Raw genomic sequence first — 18,839 nt, forward strand, 5'->3', positions numbered from 1 at the left:
GCAATTGTTTGTCATCATTAGTGACAGCCTGACAGGGGCAGCGCCAGGATATTTTTATCCCAAGAGTTTGATGGAGGGGGGGGGGGGCAAGTCAATCTGAATGTAACGTTTCGTATTTTTTCCCCTATAGAATTATAATATAGAGGTAGGCTAATTCTCCAGACCAGACCTCTTTAAATCTTCCTTAATTCTTTCTCTTACTTTTCTTTACATCTCCCCTTTTATTATATTTTTTTCCAACTAAAAAACAGTGGTCCAGATTCAGTCCCATTTTAGCTTTATTTCGTCTTTTGTTATGTACAGACCCATTATTTTGATTTGGTTTTAATTGTCAAGGTATAAATAGGTCAAAGATGTCATTGTACTTGAAAATGTATATTTCTCGTAATAAAACTTGAAATCACTTCATTTGTCAGAAGTTGTCTGATCCTGACAGCTTTGAAAAGACTCAACATTTCAGGCAGGCCTTCAAGCCTTCTCATCTACTCCTGCTATAAAACTCCACTCTCTTCTCTCGTCTACTCAAACCTCTCACCAAGCTCTCGTTAAGCTTTTCACCCTGCCTACGACTCAAGCTTTAGGCTACACTTTCTAGTTTACTGCCTTTTTAAGAAGTACGCTCATTTCAGAAAGATAAGTCTGTCTAACCTTCCACATTCTTGCCTCTCCATGTCACTTCTACTTCTATCCACTTTCTTTAATCCTTTCCAGGATTGGTATCCACTTCTGAGATTATTCATACCATAATGCAAACCTCCAAACGACATCAAATTAACAACAAGCGTTAAAAGCTACTGAAATCCTTAAATCTGATTGGCTGATAGGAAATTTATCGAAATCATGCACTTGATATTAGTTTTTATGAAACTGGACCCAGGTGATTGTCACTCATAAATACAGACCAAGTTTAAAATTGATCGCTCGAACAGTTCTTCAGTTACGCAGTGGCATATTTGACTTTTGACCTTGCCTGCCTAGTTTTTTGGAGGTGGAGGGCTACACCCTACTTTGACAAAAAGGAGACAAGTAACCCAAAAAATCTTATAAACAAAATGCAATAAAGTACATTACGGTTAATTAACAAACCATATTCTCTCAGTAGTATCTTTTCTTTGTTTTTTCTATATTTGGCCCGGAAGAAGAAATCAATTGTAAAATATAAACACATTAAGACTCATTTTTCGGGAAACATGTCACTAGTTTTCTGTTCTAAAATTAGTAGAGTGGAGAACTTGCGTTTGTTTATTACTGTCCCTTTCTTCTATCCCAAACCCTCCCATCCTCGACAATGAAAAAAAAAATAGTAAGAGATAAACCACTGTAACAGGAAACATCAATAAAACCCCATCAGTGTTTATATACCAATTTATTGAGTGAAATGTTCACATGATGTCACAGCATGAATGAAGCATTTCCAATCTTTACAAATTGACTGATAATTCGATCAAAGCCCAAATGGTAAGGCTCATATACATGTTTGCTGATCTACCCACATTCAGGGTCCGGTTTCAAGAAAAAACGGTACAGCCAACCAATGAAAAAAGCTACTGAAATCCTAGCATTTGATTGGCTGATAGCTAATGGGACAAAAATAATTTTGCCTTTGCTATTAATACTAACAATCTTCCATGAAACTGGGGCAGGGCTAGAAAGCACAATGACACCTCGTTAATACATACAATATGTACAAACAAATTTATATTACAGATGAGCTTTTTTTACATTTTTTTCAAAAAAAAAGGATATTATATTATATACAGTTCATTTCATGATACATTTAAGGCACTTTCTCCAACAAAAAAAAGTTACACTTGTTGAATTTAAACTAAAAATGTGAATTTTTTCCCCATGTGTTTAGAAATAGCATATGCACTGCAAAAGTAATTGGCAGGTTAAAATACCTTGGATTCATAAGATTAAATAAATATCTTTGATAATCAACCATTTGTTAGAAACAAACATAATAACTAAAATAGAAAATAAAGAGGGGACCCTCACATACAACACATTTGTATAAGAGGTTCAAAATTGTATAGGGACAACAGTATACACGCTAATTATTGAACGGTTTTCTGTGATTTTGATATTCACATTGAATTACCAAATGGTTGACACAAGAGTAACTTAAGGACAAAAAATAAAGAAGAAATACTAACATTTTCATAAAGAAAACATGTTTGAAGCTAAACTCAACCTGAAAGTTATTCACAGAGCCATTGATATTCAAAACTTGGGATATAATGTTTAATACCTTCAATATGTTCAGTTTAAAAAAACATTTTTCTTCACAATTTTTCACTCTGCAATTTTGATAGGGATAATTTCTTAGATGCTTTCGCTACCATAGACGTACTAATATGTTTGGTATCCTATGAAGAGTCCTGATGAAGACTGACTGGCTTAAGTAAACAAAAATATAAACACCACTCTGAAATAATAACTTAATACCGTATACAGAATATTAACAAGAAACACTGGTATTCAGTTTGACTTTGTAGCGATCATTGTAGAGGCTGTTGCAATACAAGGATGCTGTGGATGTTTTTCGCCTTCTTATTTGAGCAATTCATTAGGTTTTGCAGAAATTTACATGCAAAAGTGATGAGGACATTTATAGCGAATGTTCTTACAAAGCTATTTTATTCATATTTCAAACAGAAGAAATTCACATATTCTTCTTATTAAAACTTAAAACATAATCATGTAGAGAGTTCAAAGAAATACATTTCTCTCATAGAAAGTGTAATTACCAAACCCTATTTAACAACACCACATCTGCAACAACAAAAATATATGAGTGTTATATTATATAATCAATTATATTTCAATCAATGATATACTGATTATTATTATATTTCTGGTTTCCATCTAGTCTTTATAAGATTGAATATTCAATCTAACATCGTTTTTTTTTAATATTCGCATAACTAGATAAAATTTGAGGTACTTATGAAAATAATTAAAGTAACCTTATTTTGCGAGATCCTGAGCAATAAAGGATCCATCAAAGTCTAGATTTTAGATAATCATGATGGTCTTAACACAGAAGTCTTGGTCCATCCAATTCTAGTTTTAGATAATCTTGATGGCTTTGTTGGTCTTGATACAGATGTCTTGGTCCATCCAATTCTACTTTTAGATAATCCTGATGATTTTGTTGGTCTTGATACAGTAGTCTTGGTCCATCCAAGTCTAGTTATAGATAATCCAGAATTCCTGATGGTTTTGTTGGTCTTGATACAGAAGTCTTGGTCCATCCAATTATAGTTTTAGATAATCCTGATGGTTTTGTTGGTCTTGATACAGAAGTCCTGGTCCTGTAGAACTCTCAATGCTCCATCGAACATATCTCTTGTAATGGGCTGCACAGGAAATAAGGGGGGTAATTGGTAGATAAGATTAGATATAGCAATTCACACATAAATCATATACATCACCAAACATAAGTAAATCAATGAATGAGCGTCATCTGGGAAGCACTCATTAGAGTGACATTTAGCTGACTGAAGTTATTAAAATATTATAAATTGTGTTTCTTGTAGAACCAACATCGCTAGTGCCAGTTCTGTGAAAAATTGTTCTGTAGAATACTCATTATTGTCTCCATCATCATCTTTATCACTGTTATTTTGAGTAGCAGTACCTGTGATGGTAATGGTTATCATGGTCGTTGTGATAGTAGATGTAGCAGAGGTAGTAGATATCGTTTCCATCAATGACGTCGAAGTAGAAGTTGTAGAAGGATTTAGTAGAAGTAGTTAAAGTAAAAATCAAAATTAGTAGTAATAATAGTAGTAGTAGTAGTAGTAGCAGTAGTAGTAGCAGCAGTAGAAGTAGTAGTAGCAGTAGTAGTAGTAGTAGTAGTAGTAGTAGTAGTAGTAGTAGTAGTAGTAGTAGTAGTAGTAGAAGTAGTAGTGGTAATAATAGTAGTTATAGTAAAAGTATTAGTAGTAGTAGTAGTAGTAGCAATAGCATTAGTAGCAGTAGTAGTGGAAGTAGAAGTAGCAGTAGAAGCAGTAGTAGTTGTCATCGCAGTTATAGTAACAGTAGCAATACTAGTAGCTCTTTACATTCATTTAAAGTAAATGAGCGTCTTACCAGATCCGATGACTGTCGGAACTCTTCGTAAAGCTGATGATACTTGAGCATGACGACCTTGCCCTTTGCTTCGATGTGCTTCTTGAGGGCGCTAGCACATTCTTGCTGCTGCTTACGGGCCGTGTTACTAACACCGGTGGCTAGGATGTCAACGTTGATGGTTCCGTCTCTCGGGTCAAAGGCAGCCTGCTTCAGGGCCTCATAGTGGAGCCTAAATTGTTGGAATGTAAGGAAAGGGATGGTTGTGACCAAATGATTCTTTACTTCATTTCCAGCTCTAACATAATACAATTCAGCTAGAAATTTATGGATTGACATTTTAAAGAAAAGCAGTATGAATATGGAGCATATGGATATAGAAATCAACACATGGACTGTGGAGTTCAAGCATTCATTAATGTAATGACTAGATGCTTTCTTTCATGGATTTTACTTTTCTCAGATTCAGTTCAACTTCAGCTAAAAATACATGAAGACAAAAAACAGCCATGCATAGCCAATACATAATTCCACTGAAGACGACTCAATTTGCAAAATTACCCGTATTCATTCTTTCAATCCACTGATGTATTATTTTATTCAATTTTTTTTCAATTCAGGCATGATCTTTAAAGATCTTTATTATTCATGTATAAAGTGTCATATGAACTAAAAATATCAACCCTGTAAAAAACATTGTCGAATTCATCTCAATTTGCCATAAAAAATGTCATTACAACACACCAAAAAACAGGATTGATAAAGATGGGAAATCTACATCAATAACAAGTACTATGAAATTCATAAATGATATGCACAAGTTCATAAATTTTCTCGCTGAAGAAAACACTGTGAAATGAGATGGTATTAGACAGAATGGATAATAAACAAGGTGGGTGTATAGCAATCAGCAATGTACCCCCATTTTTTACCTCTTAGCCTCGTGAACATCCTCCCTCTCCACCTCCTTAGAGAACCTCATGCGAGCGTGTGCCTCGGACAGCCTTATCAGCGATTCCAGTTGCCTAGGATACGCAGACACCATTCCCTTGGCACTGCCAATCTTCCTCATCTCTACATATGCCTGGATAAGGAGCTGACTAGCCTCGTCACCGAGGTTTGGCTGGACGTAGGTCCGTGCGTAAGAAATGTAGTCCCTCAGCAGGCTCATGTCCTGTACAGATTAGATTGTAATCACAATGACGAAATATGACTAGACAACTAGGCCCACTGAATACTGACATCCAGTCCTAACATTACGTACATCAATAATTATAGTATGGTGAAATCTAGACAATCATGTATTTCTCCATTAATGAACAATGTCTCCTTGCAATACATAAGTCAGATTTCGTGTTAATTTACAAATGTTAAAGGGGAATGAAACCTTTGGAACAAATAGGCTTGTGTAGAAACAGAAAAATCAAAGAATAAGAATAAAGAAAGTTTGGGAAAAATCGGACAAATAATGAGAAAGTTATGAGCATTTGAATATTGCAATCACTATTGCTATGGAGATCCTCCTATTGGCAATGCGACAAGGATGTGTGATGTCACTGATGAACAACTTTCCCTTTGGTGGACTATAAAATACCCTCAAAATGTCTCTTTTTGCTTTTCTTATGATACAAACTCTTTATCCATGATGTATTCTTAAAAAATATGTATTACATGCCCTCATGTAGAAAGAACACATGATCTATGGATAGATGTGATAAAAGAGGCAATTCAAGTGAAATATATACTAAAGTAATGGGGAGAGTTGTTCACAGGTGACATCACACATCTTTGTCGCATTGCCAATTTGCTATCTCCATAGCATTAGGGATTGCAATATTCAGATGCTCATAACTTTCTCATTATTTGTCCGATTTTTCTCAAACTTTCGTTGATCTGTTTCTTTGATTTTTCTGTTTTCACACAAACTATCTTGTTCCAATGGTTTCATTCTCCTTTAATTTTCAATTAATTCCTCAACATATTTTGCAATTAGAAAATTCTCCAGATTGCCAATTATACTTTGCTAATATAGATTGCACTAAAAATATCTCCTGTGTAATATACAGGATGGCAAGCACAGATATGGGGGGGAATCAACCTTGAATTTCTATTAATTACTATCCCTTAATGTACAAAGCATGCAAAATTAGAATCTTGAGATGTATATGTTGATCTTAGAACATATATATTCCTTATTTCTGTACCTACTCTATCCTCTGTAGTTGTTATAGTTGTTATTGTTGTTGTCATTATTATGGAAGAAAATCAGAAGTTTAATCTTGCAAAAGTTGCTACTGTATAACAAATTTACTGATCTTGGGAGAAACTAAGCTTTCTTGAATTAGGATCTAATTTCACAATTGCACAAAGATCAATATCTGTAAAATTATTTTTAAACAAGGTTAAACTTGCTACTTTATTTCAAAGCTCGGTCTCCATTAATTAGATCTTGGTATTTCAAATAATTTTTGACACATTTGCTAACAGGCAATAACAAATTTCTTCAGTCAAATATTATCAAAACATCGATACAAATTAATAAAGAAACAACTTCTGAGCAATCCCCTGAAATAAATATGCCCAGCCTCCTATATGATGAACCCTCCAAAAGCAATTTATCTTTGTTTTCTACTTCATATGAAATTTTGGAATGCTCTAAAATTTATCATGCCTCAAAAAGTTCAAGATGTGAAGTAAGATTGGAGAAAAATGAAGGTCTGACCTATAATGAGGTTATTTCATGGTATTGTCCTTTGATAGGATTCTTTTGAAAGAAAAATTTAAAGGTCAGACTTTTTTTCTTACCAAGAATTCCTCTTCCGTTTCTTGGCCTCCTTGATGATAAAGGGAAACAAGATGGTTGGCAAGGCGCCGATCGAAGATCTCATTCTGGGGATCTAGCATCAAGAAGATTAGGTCAAACCTGAAGGTCAAAGGTCAAAAAAAGGTTTATTTCATATGTTTACATCCATCCATTTTGTTCATTTCAGAATTGGCCTGAGTTCGAGAACTTTAGCCATACATGTACTTGCACTCTCCTCTTCTTCAACATTACTTATTTAGTGTGATGACTGACCAGGGGTCTTACAAAGAGTATGCGATTGATCCAATCAATTAAAAACTATGGAAAGCCAGCAACATCAACGTATAAAATGCATGTTTGTTCAAAATATTTTCTGAATATGATGTATGTTCATACACCCATCGTTTTCTCGCAAATTCAGTCTGCTTCTCTCTGTTTACAAAGGACATTGTGCAGATTTCCTTTGGAAAAAATTATGACATTGATGGATTTCCATATAGTTGAGGTTGATTGGATCAATCGCAGCTGTTTGTAAGATGGTGCCCAGGGTTGAAGAAATAATCATGTTTTGACAGTCATTCTCACCTTGAGAGGAGGGTATGAGGGAGCTGAATGTTATCAATAATAGTCTTCTTAGGGTTCCACTGCGAGTCCACAGGGTTAGCAGCGGCCAAGATGGATGTACGGGCATTCAGAGAACAGATGATCCCAGCCTTGGCGATTGAGAGTGTTTGTTGTTCCTGAAAGTTACAAAAGAATGCATTCGAGAGTGAAATGGTAAAACTTTTTTGCTTGCTCCCTTTGAAGCAAAACACAATTTAAAGAAGGCAAAATCAAGCCAAAATAAGGCATAAGGAATATCTGATACATCCCCCCCACAATAATTTGATTGGCAGTCAAAAAACATAAACATCATCTGTAATAATTCAATTGTATTATTTGATTTCTCATTTCCTCTGTGACAGGTCACTTATCAATGTACTATTTACTGTATTCCAATTTATTATTCAGTAATCAATAAAGTGGGGCATCAGATCCAATTTGGTTCCTTACAAGGAAATCTAAAAGAAGCCAGAGCATGAGAAATGAGGGTTATAAGTATGAACCATCAGATGAAGGGATCCACTTTAGGCTTACCATAACTTCATGTAAAACAGATCTTGTACTGTCATTCATCTTGTCAAATTCATCGATGCAACAGATTCCATTATCACTGAGTACGAGAGCTCCACTGCAATCAGAACAAAAACCAATCTTGAAATATGAAGGTCACTAATTCCAATGTTCCATATAATTTCTCAATTATTCATCATCATTTAAACATTGTAATTGCATGAATCGAATAAAGGAAGGAAAAGAAAACTGTGAAAAGATTAAAAGCCACCACACACCTTACTACTGGTCCATGATCCAATTTTGGAACAAATCACATTTTGCTCATTTTCTGAAAATGTGAATGAAAAGTATCTTCTTATTTGAGGTTAAAATGAACTGAAAGTATACTAACAATTTTGGATGATTGCAAAATTTCATTTTGGAGTAAAGGCCAAATCAGCTTTAAATCATAGCCAATGGTATGATTGCTACATGACATCATTATGACTAGATATTAAATTTGTTTGTATACTATTGATAGAATAGTCACAGATTTGAATACAGGTATTCGTACCATGATTTAGAATATTGGACAGCAAGATGTTACGTCTCAATATTAGCATCAAATTCTACTACATGTTATTCCAAAATCGGGTCGCAGACCAATTGTAAGGTGTACGGTAGTCTTAAGATACAGGCAGGCAGTTTGAAAGAATTGTGAGTTTTACACAAGAACGGATTGAAATCATAATTATTCTTCACTTTCATGTAACTAATTTTTTTTGTTTACAAAATTTTTTCTGTAAATGACTTGATCCAAGTCAAATAATTTACACAGAAATATCAACAGAATCAAAATCCATTGAATTGGCTAAGTGAAAGCATCAGATATTTTTAATACCACAGAAAAAGGAAGATTGCATGCTCACGTTTGTAAAACCAGCTGCCTCGTCTCCGGATCCTTTGTGACGTAGGCAGTCAGACCGACAGCGCTCGACCCCTTGCCTGATGTATACTGCCCCCTAGGGACCAAACGATGTACATACTGAAGCAACTGTGACTTACTGGTACCAGGGTCTCCACACAGGAGGATGTTGATATCGGATCTACGGTCAGAAGAAAATTAGTTGGTAAATTCAGGCAGTTTCCTTAGGCTTGAATTATATTGGCCATTTGATCTACAACCGCTTCATCCACTTTCCATTTAGTCTCATCCCACAAGGTCTAATCCTAGTTTATCTACAACTAAGTTGTGTATGAATCATTTGGTCTTGTTGCCAGTTACACCATTTACCATTGGTCTAATTTCCAAATAGGCTATACAAAATTATACCCCTTTTGTTTTACATCTAGTTGTAGAAGTTATGTTTAGAATTATGTTTATGAATCAAAATTTAATTTTTCATTTAACAAAATGCAGTACAATTTAAAGGCAAAGTGGAAAGACCACTCCGGCATTAGACCAAAACGTTTCATCGAAAGCACCCCATTCACTTTCCACTGTAAGCCACCATTTAGAACTGGAATGACTGATCTGATCCCCGATAAATCACAGGGAAACCCAATAGTGCCATCAGTTGTACATAGTTTTTAGATTTTTAATGTGTTTAGGTGCCATTTGCATAGAAGGGGTATAAAAAGTGCAAAATGATGCTTCAAATGAAAAGAAAAGCATACTGTACTAGTAGCATGTCCATTGCACTGTGTAGCACATGAGTATTTTCTTCATAAGTACATAACCTTGCAGTCAAATGGTTAAAAAGACTCACCTGAAATTGCCTCTTCCTGCATTAGAGAAATCTTTCTTGGCTGATCCAAACAACTGACAGAGGATTCCTTTCTTGATGTCTTCATTCTCATAAATACTTGGTGCTACCAGATAGAAAATAATACTAATAGATAAGTGTTTGATACGGCAAAATTGTAAAATAGCCTTAAAAGCGGACAAACTGAAGCTGTTCGAGATGCACTCATCTACCTCATATAGGCGTGTTTTACAAACCGATATCATTAAACGCATAATCATGTAAATGTCATTTAAAGCATAATCTCATTGATGAAAACCATTTCGGCAATGCATTATACACCAAACGCAACTGGGAATTTATCTCAAAAGAGCAAGAGATCCTGTCGGACACTGCAAGGATCCTGTTGAAGAATGAGTTGCAATTAGAATCTCAGCCAATCTAAATAGCGCATTAGGGGCTTTAGTTGTGTTCAAATGCAACTCCTGCGACAGGCTCCAGACTTCCAATGGGCATCATGTTGAAATGTGACACTCAATGTAAGATGGTTTGGTAGATTTCTTATGATAGGTTTAATGTTGAATTGCCGACACTTAATGTAAGATGGTTTGGTAGATTTCTAATGATGGGCACAATGTTGAAATGCCGACACTTCGTGTAAGATGGTTTGGTAGATTTGTGATGATGGGCATGATGTCAAAATATTGGATAGTCAAACTGTCAAGAGTTGATGAATGTTAGAACATGAAAAAAACCCACATCTTTACCTAGTGCTCGAGCAAGTCTGTTGTAGATATCTGATGTCTTGGAGAGATTGATGAGCTCTTCCTTACGCTCCTCTGTGAAAGTTTGTTTATCATCACTGGAAAACAAATAAAATGAAACAATGTCAAACACTTTCAACAACTTTTTCAACTTTTAAACCCAATGAAATGACATGATCACACCACTATCTTAGAGGCTGTAGCCATTGCCTTGTATGCGTTGCTTCACGTGATTGGAACGCCCTCCCCTCTTCACTCTGTGAAACCAACAGCATGGAACTCTTCAAATATCCCCTCAAAACTTACTTTTTTCAGCAGAAGTCTAGTAATCAAATCAATTGGATGAGCAAGCATCTACAATTGTTTTTTAAACAGAAATATGGCGCAATGTAATTGCTGCAGATCATCATCGTTGATAATGTATGCAGCTGGTGCATCTGATATTTATATTCCGAAAACCTCTGAGGGAGGGTGCTAAGAGATTATGACATTATGAAGGCTATTCGCTTCCACTAATTCATTCCTGCAGAGATTATTACAGAGGCTAAGGGCAGATCCAAGATTTCATTTTTAAAATCCCTCTTTACTTCATCAAGGACAGATATACTTATTGGATTTGTTGAGCCATCACCAGCAAAAACAGAACATTACTTGCTCACACTACCACATTTTCAATCAGTTAAAGAAAAAAAAACTTGCAACAAGTGAGCATGTACAATAGAAAAAAAATAAACTTACCCATCATCTACATTCTCATGTAGCCTCTCTGAATCATCCTTGCAGAACTGGATGACATCAATGTAGGTCTTGTACACAGCCTTCACATTGCGTTGATTGGGGTTCACGCGGAGAGGGGTAGCACGGTAGATACCGGTCACGGACACCCTGTCACCAGGCGATACATAGTCTACAAGATCGTTGTGGGCATAGAGGACGACGGTGTGTGGGGTCTGACCGGCAGGCATGTCATCTGGAAGTAATCACAAGGCAAAAAGGTATAGCATGTAATTTTGTTTGATATAGTAAATGCCATGTATTCAGGCTGAAAATCAGGAATGGCAAAAAGTGTTAGGTTTATAGGTATCTTGTGTCTCAGTCTGAGATCAGGGCTCCGTAACACAAAGGTTTGCAATGAAATGCAAATATGAAAGGACCGCGCCGATTGGTTCCCAGTCAGTATTTCAAATAAAGTGCGCTTGCAACGATGATCTTGATTGACTGGTATTTATCGACTGATTGCAAACCTTTGTTTTACGTTGCCCTGCAGACCATTTCATGAAAAGTAGTGTCTGTGATTTTCACAGATAGATGTAACAAGAATTCTTGATCCGATTGGCTGAAAGCGAGTGTAACAATCACTGACAGACCTTTTCATGAAACACTCCCCTGAGGTGTTTTGTATCGATCATGTTTCTTTTTTTTAAGCCACTCTCTAATTAGAGACGTGGGTGAAACATCAATTCAACGTTGCCAATAGACTGTACAATATTACTTATACTCCCCACTTTACATAGGAATTAGATTCACACTTTTAACCATAGAACCAGGATCAGATCAAGATCAGAATCAGATTTTTTTTGGTAGTTAAAATATTTTTAATAGTTATCCAAACAGGAATATTTTAAGACAAGCATTTTAAAACACATAGGCAATGAGAGACCACACAATTGTGTCAGTCAGTTCACTCCCCCCTCTAAATACCTGGTGATTCCTGGAGTTTAACCATCTGCTTGTCCGAGAACTGTGATCTATTGTGAATGAGCGCCATGCTGTACTTGGTCTGACAGCCTCGGCAAACGGCCGGCTCTCCGATACGACCACGGTCAATCTCCACACTCTGGGTATAGGAGCAGACGTGGCAACGGAAGAACGCTTCGCGCATCTCAGGAATGAGCTGGGAGGTACGGATGACCATTCCAGTGATGGTGATCAGCTGGTCAATATCTGTACAAGGAAAAGTAATAAACATCATAATGGTGCAATACAGCAAGCAAAGATTCTCACATTCACTACAGGCATATAAAAAAGTGGAATGCCTCTGGCGGTCTCACCTGCATTACACGATTCAATATAGCAGCAGTGCTGACTTTGAAAACTACTATAACTCGCACAAGATTTTTAGTGATACTTGGTTACTCGTATGTCCATGTTTTATGAACTAGACCAATACACTTACAGAGATATGATGGTAATTCAACAAATACCCCCAAACATGGTCAAAGTTCATTGACCTTACATGACCTTTGATCTTGATGATGTGACCTGAAACTCGGAAAGGATGTTCAGTGATACTTGATTACTCTTATGTCCAAGTTTCATGAATCAGATCCATAAACTTTCAAAGTTATGATGGTAATTCAACACATACCCCCATTATGGCCAAAGTTCATTGACCCTAAATGACCTGAAACTTGCACAGGATGTTTAGTGATAATTACTATTATGTCCAAGTTTCATGAATCAGATCCATGAACTTTCAAAGTTATGATAGTAATTCAACAGATACCCCCAATTTGGCCAAAGTTCATTGACCCTAAATCACCTTTGACCTTGGTCATGTGACGTGAAACTCATGCAGGATGTTCAGTAATACTTGATTAACCTTATGTCCAAGTTTCATGAACTAGGTCCACATACTTTCTAAGTTATGCTGTCATTTCAAAAAGTTAACCTTCCGTTAAGATTTGGTGTTGACGCCGCCGCCGTCGGAAAAGCAGCGCCTATAGTCTCACTCTGCTATGCAGGTGAGACAAAAATCAAAGCATGTAATAATGCAATTCTGAGTATATCATTTAAAGAATCAACTTTTAAATGTCATAAATGGTTATTTCAATTACAAATTCTTAGGATTCATATCAAAACTTGATTGCTTCTCACAAAAAATAAGTTTTGATAAATGATTTAAAATAAACGGATCCCATTTCAAAACATGAAATCCCGAACAATGTCCGCAATACCCATTTCCTATCAATTTTCTTGGACAGTTCAAGTTGTTGTTAGCTAACACTGAGGGAAAGCTCATTAGACTATACTCCAAATCACCATGTGACGTGGAAAAAAACAGGTGATCTATAGGATGGTAGACCTGATTAGACCCACCTTCAGGGTTCAGGGACCTCATGTTCTTGGTCTTCTCTGCATTGAAGGTCCTGACCTGGACCTGATGCTCAAGGTTTGTATCGGGATAACGTTCAAAGAACATCTCATTGGCAGCCATGTCAAAAATCTGAATCACTTCCTGCGGGTAGGTGACCAGCTGGTTGTAGAGGTCCGCATCAAAGTCCTTCATGTGCTTACAGTTCACATTCAAAAATGGCAACTCAAGGGTTTGGATCTGATGGAATAGAAAATGAAACACTAGTTTAAGAGGATTTACGTCTGTTTTCAAGAGGAATTTGACACCATTCGGACATAAATCCCAATTGGTTAAATGGTAGATCCAGGATTTATGACTAGGAGAGGTTATGAAAATGCCACTGGAAAATGCCCTATGGTATAGTCATTATCTCACTTTCCCTAGCCCAACTAGTGCCCAAGGGTAAGCAGGTTTGGCCAAAGAATTTCTCGCTGATACACTGAGTTTGCCCCCCCCCAAGATGTCTCTGTTATAGGTATTTCCAATACTTTTCACTAGTTCTGGGGTCAGCAAAAAATAATCAACTTTCCATGAAAACTGATGCCCAACTGACTTTAACATTAAAGTGAGCAAGTTTCAAGCCCCTCATCTACATTACAATGTTTGTCTTTTCAGGCATGGGAAAGTCTTTAAAATCAAGGTCAACAAAGACCAAGATTAATTTCTGTTAACTAGAGCAAAGGGAAACCATGTAGAACTATTCAAAATAAAGATCTCATCATTTTCTCTGTCACTCTGTTTCTCTCTAGCAATGTCACTTTATGCAATGAAATCCCTCAACCTAAAATCAACCTCAGAAGTATAAATTAAGTTTAACCTACCTCTTCTAATTTCTGCAAATAGAGTGGTTCATGAGGATTAATGCCTTCAGAAGGGTCAGCGTCATGATCGATGAAACGCTCAACAAATCGCTGAAATTTATCTTTGGTTTCCGTGACAACCACATTGGTTCCCCAGATGACCATCTGCTGACCGGCGGGTTGGTCACTGGTCACTGCTCCAGTTGGCTCGGTAGCTGGCTCACCCTTGAGGAAATAGAGAAAAAAATGACAATATGACCTTCGGAACCTTTTTTTTTCAAATGATTTTTTTTTCATTATTTTTTTTCAGCATTATCAAAAATATGAAAATGGTAGTTTTTTTTATCATGTTCACACTACACTAATAAATCAAATCCTGTCTGCATAGTACAGTAACTCATTTATGTTCACACTGCTGAACAGATCAAAGGCTGTCTTCATTGAAACTCATTTACAAGAGTGCTCAAAACCTGCACTTACCGATTGATCTGAGCCCAAGTTAACTTGCCTAATCTTCCTGTCACTACGGATGTCACTCCTTGGACGGATGGGTGTACCACTGCACAATAAATTGTCAAGGAACTTACAATGCAAAGATGGAATGTTTTGGTAGCAAAACATTGATCTGAAACAATTTTTTTAAATTATTCATTCAATTTTTGTACTCAATGCGATAGCTCAATTGCAGATTCCTCTCCATTGTACTTGTGTCCAAACATCTGCCTTGAATACAAAAGTATCTCTGCGAAATAATCATTTCACCCTTGATTTCCATAGAATCAAATTAAACTTCTAGATGATAACTCTATGAATTCTAACAGAGTGCAAGAAACCATCAACAATATGACATTGATGAAATAAGATATATTGGAAGTTAACACCAAAAGAAACATCAAATGATGCAGTAGATGCACTTAGTATTGATATGACATGGTACTGGCATAAGATGTGGACAACCACTGTATCGTGAGATGGGAACTGATGTGGCATGAAATGCCAACATCCAAAGCAGACCAGTGATCTGAAGGCTTCAAGAATCTTTTGTGTACTTGAAAATGTTGCAGAACAAAAATCACAACAAATACAGTTTTCTGATATTGAAAACATTTTAATAATTTAGGGTAACATATTGTTTTAAAACAAGCAATATTAAATCTATCCACCCACAAAATGTTATATTATTGACTTTGTGACTAGATGTGAATAAAGGATACACACTACGTCCTGGAGTGCTTCCAAGGCGTGATGAACTAGGGGTGCCATAGTTCAAAGGTGAACTCATATCAAGCTCACTTATACCTAAACAGATAAAAGAAAATACCAGTACAGATATGATTAGATCAAAAGCAATATTATATTATAACAACACACATATTAAACATACAAAGCAGAAGAAAAACCCAAAGATAGGACACTTGTGCATTCAAATAGTTCTTTAAAGTAAAAAAAAAAACCAATGGGTGTAAGTAAAGACATGGTAAAGAATCTTCTTCAATTCTAAGATGTATCATAAAATATCACCTTCTTCCACTAATGTGCAATTTAAACAATATAGGTGTGCACAATTTAGAGACATTTCCATCATGACTCCATGAGGGGTTTATTTCACTTATGATAGTTTGATTCTAATTAGCAAGGGCAAAATTTTATATGGTCTGCATACTTAATGATCACTGAGAAGTAGTACGTCGCTTGAACATGTTTTGACTAAAAAAGCAAGAAATTTAGAGGCATTTGTAAGGCATTTTTAAAGTCATATCTAAGTCGAACTTAATTCTTAAAAGAAACTTTGTAAGTCGCACTTTACCCTAGTGCATACTGACCTGGTCTAGCACCCCCAGGGCTGGAGAAGAGGGAAGTATCATGGACGTGTCCTGGCTCCCCTGAGGCAGGGGAGGAGGGCATAGGAGGTAAGTCGCCCCCTGGTGAGGAGTCTAGTGGTCTATCTGACGGAGCCTTGGGCGACGTTGCGGTACTTCCACGGGTACTACGACGAGCTGCAAATATATCAAAAAATAACTTTACTACTTCTTTTGTTCCCCCTTTTTTAATCACTTTTTTATTTTGTTCTCAATGACTTATTCATTGGCAAGTGCCACACCCTGAGATTTAATAAACCAATTTTATTTTGTGGGGTGCATGGATGTGTCTTCTCAAGATCGTAAGTGAATTGTCTTTATTAATTACTGTTAGACTATGTGACAGCTATCTGTACCTTGCAATGTTTAAAACTTTACTTTTGAATGTTTCAATGAAATGTTTTTTCAAGAGCAGTCCTCAGAGATAAAACTAAAAGAAATCAAAGGCAAAGACTTTTTCCAGTTCATTCGACCATAAATATGACGTATGTATCAATCATCAAACAAAATGGTTAGGCTACCCTTTAAAGTCGTAGTTTGTGGGAGGGGCCAAAACCTAAAAATGTTATAATTTAACCTACAAATTATAAGTTACAATAATAAAAATAGTGCAAAAGATTCCATAAGTTTAAGGCCTTGTCATTGTCCCTTTCACTGCTTACTCTTGGAGGAATGGAGATCAAGAGCACTACACCATTGTCTCCTAGAACCAGGATATCCTCAAAGAAAGTGTGAAAAAAATGAAATCAACTTACGAGTGCCAGCTTTGCTGGATGGAGTTCCATGTGCTGTGGATCGCCCCGAGCGTCTAGGTGTAACTGGATGTTCCGGGCTGTCGCCTTGACTACTACGTCCTCGCTTGCTGGGGGTACCATTTGCACTTTCATCACCACGGCCTCGTTTGCTCCTGGTGCTGGGAGTACTTACTCTGCTACTTGGAGAGGACATCTTTCACAAACCACCAGATATGAATACTTGTAAACCTATTATTAGAATAAAATGTAAAATAAATACAAGAACTGAATCAAAATATTATTAAAAATACTAGCTTCAGCCGATAAATATCATGAATCTTAAATTCATATTTATCGGCCAATGCAAGTATTTTTAAAATCTAACTTAGCACTGCTCATGATATTGTCGCCCTCTATACGCGTCTTGTAGCTCGGCCACAATAACAAAGACGGCAAGCTGGAGACAATAACAGACTATGAGAGTAAACGCTCCTCTACTTTTCAATATTTTCCATTTTATGTTTAATAGTTTCAAAATATGACCCTATAAGGGTCCAATTTGTATTGTAGCCCATTTACATAAGTTTTGGCTCAAAACCCTAAAGAAAACAAGTATTTTGGAACATTATTGTAGCCAAAATACTCAGTGCATCACTGGATCTAGAGCAATGGCATCCTTTGTCCCTGGCTACGTGGAGATTAAGCAAATCAGTGATGTGTCATTAATCTCCCGGAGCCTCCTGGGACCTGGGGCCGATTGCACAAGGACCGCCTTTCGCGTCGCCCACCTTTTGTATGATATGCTAGTATAAGCGGGGCGTTTCTGAAATTTATGATAAACAATATTCATTAGCTTGCTTTAGTTTTATATCTAATTTTATGCAATTTCATGAGATATCACATCATTTTATGACCAAATATTTTATTCTGTCAAAAACAGACAAAATATATTTCCAGTTAATATACTTGAAATGCGTTTCACATGACGCATCATAACTTAGAATGGGAGACACGAAAGACAGCCCTTGCAAAGACCATTTCGTGCAATCGACCCCTGGCTACTTCCAGCATTTGTTTTCAACTGTCATTGTGTCAAAGACAAAGGAGAGGACGTTGACATGCTGAAGCCGAGGTGTGGTTGAACTTGAATAAGATCAAGTCGATTAAGAGTAAGACATTAACATTTCACTTATCATTCAGAGAAATGCCTCGGCTCAAAACGCTATTCTTAAATTTAACAACGACACATCAACGTTAATCATTTCATTCCAAAAATTACTTTTGAACATAATATCATTCTATCAAGTGCACATTTTTGATAGAATAGATCTGTCTAAATTATGTTTTCCAAAGTAGAATAATTTCACAAAATTAAATATCTGAATATCAGCCCTCTATTTCACTTGGATTACCTTTTTCACGCACTGTAATCTGTATGTGTATGTAATGTAGGCCTAGATCTATGCATGTGCTGGTGCGCGCGTGATTATTCATGTCCCTTTAAATTTTAAATGATGTCGTGAGGTCCGAGGATGAGGCCCTTGGGCCTTGTTCGAACTCGAAGTTCGACTCGTAGACACAAATAAATCTTCCCTTTGGCCTTCTCAAATATAAATCAACCAAGCTCATAACATCAAGATGCTACCTTCATTTACTTACACTCTTTTCCACACTTTGAGACAAAATAACAAAATAAATAATACTTACTACAACGAGATACTTTTATAGGCGCTGTCTGATTCGTTTGGTTTGCAGCTGACAACATTTATCACGTGTTAAAACATCCCGCGAAAGTATATTAAGATATATTGTTTAATCGTATTAAT

The 18,839-nt window shown here is 36.4% G+C and overlaps 1 protein-coding gene across 3 annotated transcripts; it reads right to left on the reverse strand.

The window, feature by feature from the left end:
- Positions 1-1,556: 1,556 nt before the first annotated feature.
- LOC121407943 (DNA replication licensing factor mcm4-A-like) lies at positions 1,557-18,818 on the reverse strand. 3 transcript variants are annotated; one of them, XM_041599204.1, is made up of 19 exons: positions 18,721-18,818; positions 17,035-17,231; positions 16,244-16,417; positions 15,635-15,719; positions 14,901-14,979; positions 14,442-14,645; positions 13,584-13,818; positions 12,186-12,428; positions 11,223-11,454; positions 10,488-10,582; positions 9,745-9,847; positions 8,905-9,081; positions 8,018-8,111; positions 7,466-7,620; positions 6,883-7,000; positions 5,010-5,251; positions 4,099-4,309; positions 3,274-3,362; positions 1,557-3,076 (listed from the first exon to the last, which is right to left on the reverse strand). In XM_041599204.1, the coding sequence occupies exons 2-19, from the start codon at positions 17,225-17,227 to the stop codon at positions 3,073-3,075; spliced, it is 2,733 nt and encodes a 910-aa protein (XP_041455138.1). In that variant the 5' UTR covers positions 17,228-17,231; positions 18,721-18,818; the 3' UTR covers positions 1,557-3,072. The 3 variants fall into 3 exon arrangements, with proteins under 3 accessions (XP_041455138.1, XP_041455137.1, XP_041455139.1); XM_041599203.1 differs by lacking the exon at positions 1,557-3,076 and having other exon boundaries at positions 3,167-3,362; XM_041599205.1 differs by lacking the exon at positions 1,557-3,076 and having other exon boundaries at positions 3,167-3,362; positions 17,035-17,227; positions 18,721-18,789.
- Between the last annotated feature and the right edge of the window lie 21 nt (positions 18,819-18,839).

The sequence above is a fragment of the Lytechinus variegatus genome, chromosome 2 (genome assembly GCF_018143015.1).
Source record: "Lytechinus variegatus isolate NC3 chromosome 2, Lvar_3.0, whole genome shotgun sequence".
In the NCBI taxonomy this organism is placed as follows: Eukaryota; Metazoa; Echinodermata; class Echinoidea; order Temnopleuroida; family Toxopneustidae; genus Lytechinus; species Lytechinus variegatus.

Coding starts and splice junctions, on each gene's coding strand:
- LOC121407943 (XM_041599204.1), bottom strand. CDS start 17,227: ATGTCCTCTCCAAGTAGCAGAGTAAGTACTCCCAGCACCAGGAGCAAA. Junction 11,455..12,185: donor TAAACTCCAGGAATCACCAG/GTATTTAGAGGG, acceptor GATTACTTCCAG/ATGACATGCCTGCCGGTCAG. Junction 10,583..11,222: donor CATGAGAATGTAGATGATGG/GTAAGTTTATTT, acceptor TTTGTTTTCCAG/TGATGATAAACAAACTTTCA.